Below are 7,946 nucleotides of genomic sequence, written 5' to 3' on the forward strand. Positions count from 1 at the left end.
AAGTCATCGGAGAGCTATCAAAGCAGCCAGAACTTGGAAGGCCAAGATCTAAAAGCTGAGAGATTATATTTGGTACTACTTTTCTGCTTGAAGCATTTGCTAATTAGCAAGCAGTGACTTGGAGGCTAAGAAACTGAGCTGAAAGCAGCAGCTGAGAAGCTGAGAAACTGAACAGTACTTTTAGCAATTTTATGGTGTCGGGAGGTGGGGGGGAATGAGAGTAAAGAAAAGTAGGAGTCCAGGGTCCCCAAGGAGAAGCCCTGGTACACACACATAGCTTTCCTTTGAGATCCCTAAAGGGCTGCACCCTAAGAGTAGAGGTGAACTGGAAATAAATCAGCCCTCACAAAGACTGAAACACAGCTTTAAGTTGGCTTAATCCCTGCTATTACTAAGGTGAGCTTCCCCTGCCATTATATGCTATCTGCTCGATGCAAAAGTTAATTCCCTCTGAAGGAAGATAAAAATCATCCAGAAGCTATGGGGATCTCTGATTAGGAGATTAATGATTCTTTACATATGGCTAATGTTTCTTTTTACAAGTCCTCTCACAACATAATTCTTACAATAACCCAGTAAGGTAGATTTAGCTCACTTTACAGATGAGGAACATGAGACTGAGACTTTATCAAGAATTCCAAAAAGTGGTTTCTAGGTTCCAGGTGTGTTTGGCTCCCCTTACATCACATATTTGTAGGCTTTTTTAAGAAGTATAAGGAACTTACAGATTTCTGAAACTAATGAAATTGCTAATATACATTTAAAGCAGTTTTTAACATACATTTGACAAAAAAAATGCTTAGTGAGAACATGAATTTTGTGTCCTTTTATTATCCAGTTGAATAACAAACTTGCAAGTCATAAATGTATATCATATAGTAAAATAAAGACTAACTGAAATAAGACCACAATATCTTTATACATTTCCTAGAAATTAATATATGAACTCTATTATGTGTTCCTTTAGACAATTCCAGGATTTTTAATTTTTCCAGTTTGGAAGGCAATTTAAAAATGAACTATAATTCTGTACACTTTGGTGTGTCATAACCACTGTATAACTCCAAATGACAGAATAGGCAGATTAAGAAATGCAGGGGGGCTTCCCTGGTCACACAGTGGTTGAGAGTCCGCCTGCCGATGCAGGGGACACGGATTCGTGCCCTGGTCCGGGAAGATCCCACGTGCCGCGGAGTGGCTGGGCCCGTGAGCCATGGCCGCTGAGCCTGTGCATCCGGAGCCTGTGCTCCGCAACGGGAGAGGCCACAACAGTGAGAGGCCCACGTACCGCAAAAAAAAAAAAAAGAAAAGAAAAGAAATGCAGGCAACTGACAACCAGATTTTGTAGCATTCTTCAAAAAGTCAGGAACATACCATCTATCATCTATGTCTCTGAGTATTAACTCACTGATTAAGAATTATGAACCACACTTTTGGTTCAATTCTGTTCTCATATATTTGAAGAAATATATTTAAAATGCATGAAAACTCTAAGACTCTCAAAACTCCTCATTTACCAAATATCATAAATTCAGAGGTTAGAAGAAAGAACTGAAACCAATCATTAAATATTTCCATTATTCTGAAGATGTGAATTATAATCGTTGTGTCTTTAACATTTACTTTAGTGTGCTTTTGTCATAGAGTGATTTGAAATACCATCATTTAAAAATTCAATAACTACGATTCTTTGCAATGATCAAAGTTGTATGAAAATAACCAAACCAGATACAGTATGCATGATTTGTTGTTATTTGCTATCTATCATAGTTTGCTTCATAGATTTCCTTGCAACCAAATACACTAACTATAAACGACCTTACCAATATTTCAAAAGGTTTTAGATTAGCTGACTTAGATCTAGTACTATCAAAGGTATACTTAACAGTTGATCAGCTATTAAAATTTATAAGTAATGTAAAAATCTGAAGTAGCATGAATTATTCTTCCTAATTCTATTTCCTTGTATAACATAAAATGAAATAAATTTTTAAGAGTTTTTTAAATAATTTCCTTTGAGGCCTAAAAAGGATTAAAATATCTAGTTGTCTGTTGAAATAAAACATGTTAAATGGTATTCAATTTGACTATTAATGTGAAAAAATTAAGGACACAGTCATTAAATAGCTGATTAAGAATGGGAAATTGGCTGAAAATATGACCCTTAATACAATTAATAGAAATGAGATCACTGGGAGAGGAAACTGATGGGGCACAAAATTCTGGTGATTCTGAGTTTCTTTTCGGACCTATAGAGTTTAAGATATTTGGCAGGGCTGCCATGTTGCACAACCCCATTTCATTCTAATGAATGGTGCCACAAGAAGTTACACAACATTGGCCTAATTCATGGGACATCTAGATGGAAATATCTGGCAGGGAGCTGGATGTAAGAGGCAAAAACTCAAGACAGATGTCAGGGTTAGAATTGCAAATATGGGAGACATACGAAATAAAGTCATGGACACGGATGACATCTCCCGTGAGCAGAGAGCAGAGAGAGAAGAGGGCTAAAGACAGAAACTTGAGGAAAGTCTTCCTTTAGTGGGTGGGGGGAGGAAAGGAGCAAACTGAAGAGACACAAGCCTATCCTGGGGATTCCAGCTTTACCGCTTTATACCAAGCCTGCTCCCTGTACTACACCGCTGACACCACATAAAAGCCAGTGCTTGCAGCCTTCATTACTACAGTGTCAGTCCTAAAATGCTCTTCTTGACTTTTCTTACACCATCTCCTCTCCATTTCCCCACACTCGACTGTCACGCCTGGCCTTCCTATTTATGGTCTCACCTTATACCTTGGAAATGAAGTGCTTGGCACTGCTTTTCCAACTTAAACTTTGCACACTTCTCATCTGTCTCAGTTTGAACTCTCCCTTTGACAACACTGTCTCCTGCTAACCTGAGGATATTCTCTGGGGCTGCATGTCGGAGTTCAGGGCCTCACAAGTTCCCTTTGGCCTCTTGAGTAGGACAGATAATGTAAAACATAGGCAATGCCACAGAAAGAAAAGAGTTTCAAGGAGGATGGTCACTCGGGCAGGTCACAAATTCTTCACCTGGACTTAAGGATTATACTCCAATCAACCTTTCTAGACTTAGATACTCCTTTTTCCCTACAAGACACTACACTTGAAAATAGACTATTTGCTCTTTACCAGGTATGTTTCATATGCAAAGGCCTCTCTGCTTTTGCTCAGGCTAGCAGCAGAGACAGCTGATCCCCTATTAAATTTGGGCATGTGAATGTGACCAAGCTTGGCACAAATTCAGTTATAAGTAAGCTATTGCAGAAATAAGAGAATCTTAAGTAACAACATGGATCAGCTCCATAATAACCACCAAGGTATTGTAAGTGATCATCAAAGTCATTTTACTCAAGAAGAACTGGGGAAAATAAAATTAGGCTATACTTCACTAAAGCTGTTACCAAAAGAAAAAAGAAAGTAGTGGCTAGAGTATCCAGGTACACATTTTCAAAGACTAATGGTCCATTAAGGAATGGGAATAGAGAATATTGTTTGGCTGCTGTTCCTCCACAGCCAGGTCATCAAGCAAAGCAACAGTTGGCCCACAGGCTTCTGAATGCTCAGATGCTTTCGGGATTAGGACTGGCAACTGTCAGATGCTCAGCTGCCTGCTGACTTTAGCAAGGGCATCACTGACAACATCAAGCTCATGCTGCAGCTCATTCATGGCACTGGTTATGCTCTTGGTGTCCTTCAAGATCTGAATACTCCGTGTATACGGATTATACTTCACTCCAAATGGACGCCTGATTGTTTTGGTAAATTCTCTATTTAAGAAAAAAAATATGAGGCAATCAATTTCTAGGGAGAAAATGATAAAAACCAAATACTGTCCATTAGTCTAAAAATTAACATATCTAAATCTTGTGTACACTTCAAGTCCTTTCTCAAATGCCATTAGGCTTTCCCTGTTCCCCTAGCTGGAATGAATTGCTCCTGAATAAAATGCAGAACAGTGTTTCATCTGTATCTCTTTAAGGCTTCCTAGTTGTTATACAGTAATTTGCATACAGTTTATTTTTCCTATTAGATTATAAACTCTCTGATAGGAAGGAATAGGAAGTAACCAATTTCTCAGTGTATCTGATTTATATTTGCAACACTGAACAACACACCCTAAATATTTACTGTGAAAGAGAGATGTGTTACAGGCAAAAGGTGCCTAGTGGGCTTCTAATTATCCAGCTGCTTACTTCTGTGACTTGTTACCATTATTGGACCTATCTTTTGCAGAGGAAAATTAAGGCATGAGGAAGATATACTTTACCTCATCTTCTCCTTTGCATCTTCAAAGCTTTCAGATACAAAGTAGACATCCTGAAAAGTTGTGATGAGACACTCCTGTTTGCAGGTAATCTTAGGATCAAAGGGCTTTACTTTGGCATGTCCAGAAAGTGCGTGCTAGAGGATAAAGAGTCAGTGAATCAAAGGATACTATCTATTTTCATGATCACATCCTACACACAACTGCCAGAGCCAGCAAAACAAATGGCTTGCTATTCCCTATAAATGCCCCAAACCACTCCACTGTTCTAACACTCTTCTCCATTTAGGAGGTACCCAAGGATCTTTATTTATTTATTCCTGCATTATGGCATCTGCTTTCTACCCTGCACTAGTTATTCCTATATATGACTTGTACCCACCAGCAGGTGGTAGGCTCCTTGAGAGAAAGACTGTACCTTGGACAATATTTCATGCACATCCACCACTCAACAAACATAAGTTCATTCCTTTATTGGATAAATAATACATCTCAAAGAATTCCCTAGAAATGACCGAAGTTGTTGCTAGCACACCAAAAATGGTGAGGCAATAGCAAGACTTTGTTTTAAAATACATTTTTATTTAAAAGATATAACTATATTCTGAATAGTTATCTATATCTATTCAGAAAACTTAGGAAACAGAGAAAAATGCCTCTTAGGTAATGTTTACTGCCACCCCAAGTATTTTCCACAGTAAGCTCTTATTGAGATCCAGAAACTAGGGCTTCCCTGGTTGCACAGTGGTTAAGAACCTGCCTGCCAATGCAGCGGACATGGGTTCAAGCCCTGGTCTGGGAAGATCCCACATGCCGCAGAGCAACTAAGCCCGTACACCACAACTACTGAGCCTGCGCTCTAGAGCCCGCGTGCCACAACTACTAAAGCCCGTGCACCCTAGAGCCTGTGTTCCACAACAAGAGAAGCCACCACAATGAGAAGCCTGTGTACCACAACAAAGAGTAGCCCCCACTCGCCACAACTAGAGAAAGCCCACGCGCAGCAACAAAGACCCAAGGCAGCCAAAAATAATAAATAAATAATAAAAATAAATAAATTAAAATCCAGAAACTATTTCAGGTCGTATCAATTACATTAAGTGAATATGGTTATGTGCAAAGATTTACAGCTCTTACTTTGAGTTCACTGATGGAAGAAAGTAAGCCAGCACCGAAGACTCTTAGCTGCCCCTCTTGTTTACATAGACCAAACTCCACAGTGAAGAAGTAGCACTGCAAAAGAACGTCAGTATTACTTTCACATCCTGAAGGACTCAAATTAAAACAAATTACAACTCTTAGTCACTGACCCAAAGTACCCTGGAATAAAATCCAAGACCCCCAGGATAGCTCACAAGTATTTCTACAATCTGGCCTCGTTCCAAACCAGACTTCTCAAACTTTTGTTCCCAGAACTCTTATATACTCTTAAAAATTACTGAGGAGGGACTTCCCTGGTGGTCCAGTGGGTAAGACTCCACACTCTCAATGCAGGGGCCCGGGTTTGATCCCTGGTAGGGGAACTAGATCCTGCACGCATGCCTCAACTAAGAAGTCCGCATGCCGCAACTAAAGATCCCACATGGTGAAATGAAGATCCCGTGTGTGGCAACTAAGACCCGACACCGCCAAAATAAATAAGCAAATAAATAAATAAATATATTTTTTAAATTACTGAGGACCCCAAAGACCTTTTGTTTATGTGGGATAGAGCTAGCTATATTTACCATATTAAAAATGTAAACTGAGAAAAATTTAAATGTTTACTAATTAATGTTAAAATTATAATAAACCATTTTATGGTAACACAAATAACATTTTAATCAAAAGTAACTATATTATAGTACAAAAAAACGGTGAGAGAGCTTCCCTGGTGGCGCAGTGGTTGGGAGTCCGCCTGCCGATGCAGGGGACGTGGGTTTGTGCCCCGGTCCGGGAGGATCCCATGTGCCGCGAAGCGGCTGGGCCCGTGGGCTGTGGTCGCTGGGCCTGCACGTCCGGAGCCTGTGCTCCGCAACAGGAGAGGCCACAGCAGTGAGGGGCCCGCGTACCACAAAAAAGAAAAAAAAAAAAAGAAAGAAAGAGAAAAACGGTGAGAAAAGTTGCATTGTTTTATATTGTCACAAATCTTTTTAGTGTCCGGATTGATATTATTTAACGTCTGGCTGGAAAACAGATGGATTCTCACATCTGCTTCTGTATTAAACCTGTCACAGTAGGTTGTTTTGGTTCAAGTATGTGGAGAGAAGTCAGCCTCAAACAGATAAGTAGTTTGAAGACGGCTGAATATTTTAATAGCCTTCTCAGATAATTGTGGCTATTCTTCTTTGACACAACATCAAAACACAACAAGTGGTAATTTCTTAAAGTACAGCTGTAAGGTGGAATCTGAAACCATATCAATGAACTCTGTCTCTCACATTAAAATTCACTCTGCATTTTGAATGGATCTTTTACTCAAGGACCCTGTGGGGTCCCCAAACCACAATTTGAGAGCACTGTTCTAACCATTTAGCCTATTTCACACCAAACCTCACACACTCTGCTCCAGCTTCTTATCATTTCCTCAGATACACCAAGCACCTCCTGTCTTTCCTTGTGTGTCCTCATCCTGAGATGCCCTTCCTTCTTTTCCTGGCAGGTGAAAACATTACTCATCTTCCCAGGGCTCGTCCAGATGTTCATCTTCCATGAAACCTTCCACAGGCAGTTCTCTGCACTCCCAGAGCACCCTGCCTGAGCTTCTCTACAGACCTCCTTTCATTCTAACGTAAGTGTGTATTAGTTCCTTGAAGGTGGGAACCAGGCCTTATTCATCTTTCTATTTCCAGCATGTTTTGTACCTAGTGCTCAAAAATATTTTTAGCATCATTTTTAAGGAACCTATCATTTTTACTAAAAAAAGAAGGTATACCAACTGTTAACATTATAGTATTCTAGTGTTCTCTGTCTCTCTGCCTTTTTTTTTTTTTAAAGCTCAGGTCTTCTTTGGATAAGCCTTAAATTTTTACATCTTCCTTTAATGTTTTTAAATTATTTAAATTAAATTAAATATGAGCAAAGACAAATTTTCTAATGCTCATCTTGAGTAGGTACTTTTAAACTACACAAATACCCACATCCCACCCCAGTTAAAGATTACTGATCCATACAGCTATTTCCAGATTTATACCGTTGCCAGTTTTTGAACAGCCTCTTCTGAAGCTCCAAGAGAAGCCAGGCCAATTTCTTGGGAGAACTGAGCAAAACTAGGTTCAGCCAAAAGGGGGACATGACCCAAGAGTTCATGGCAGGTATCTCTGAAAAAGAGGTACAAGTTGTCACACTGTGACATTTAACATAAATGCATAATCAACCATTCAATCAAATCAAAACCTGATCTTACTTTTATTCAAATTGATCAGGTGGTATTACTTTGGAAATGGACCACAAAGGACACTATTACAGTAAAGAAACTATTTTGGTTCAAAACCTTGGCGACTCACAAACACACATACGTAAGTTCATACAAATACACACAGACATCCACATGTCAACCCCCCAACCCCCAAACCAGGTCTCTACTCAAATGTGACCTTCTCAGTCAGTCCTTTTCTGATCACCCTTTTCAAAATAGAAGCACCCACCCACACACAACCCTGTCCCCTTTCCCTA

At 39.6% G+C, this 7,946-nt stretch overlaps 1 protein-coding gene across 1 annotated transcript in view; it reads right to left on the bottom strand.

The window, feature by feature from the left end:
- Positions 1 to 3,620: 3,620 nt before the first annotated feature.
- The window catches only part of TPH1 (tryptophan hydroxylase 1), a 16,410-nt gene continuing 12,084 nt past the window's right edge, over positions 3,621 to 7,946 (bottom strand). The window contains exons 7-10 of the mRNA XM_007458787.1: positions 7,465 to 7,591; positions 5,430 to 5,525; positions 4,296 to 4,429; positions 3,621 to 3,795 (exon numbers count right to left, since the gene is read on the bottom strand). Of these exons, the coding sequence (XP_007458849.1) occupies positions 3,621 to 3,795; positions 4,296 to 4,429; positions 5,430 to 5,525; positions 7,465 to 7,591 (532 nt within the window). The remainder of the gene's footprint in view (positions 3,796 to 4,295; positions 4,430 to 5,429; positions 5,526 to 7,464; positions 7,592 to 7,946) is intronic.

The sequence above is a fragment of the Lipotes vexillifer genome, unplaced genomic scaffold (genome assembly GCF_000442215.2).
Source record: "Lipotes vexillifer unplaced genomic scaffold, Lipotes_vexillifer_v1.1 scaffold892, whole genome shotgun sequence".
Lineage (NCBI taxonomy): Eukaryota > Metazoa > Chordata > Mammalia > Artiodactyla > Lipotidae > Lipotes > Lipotes vexillifer.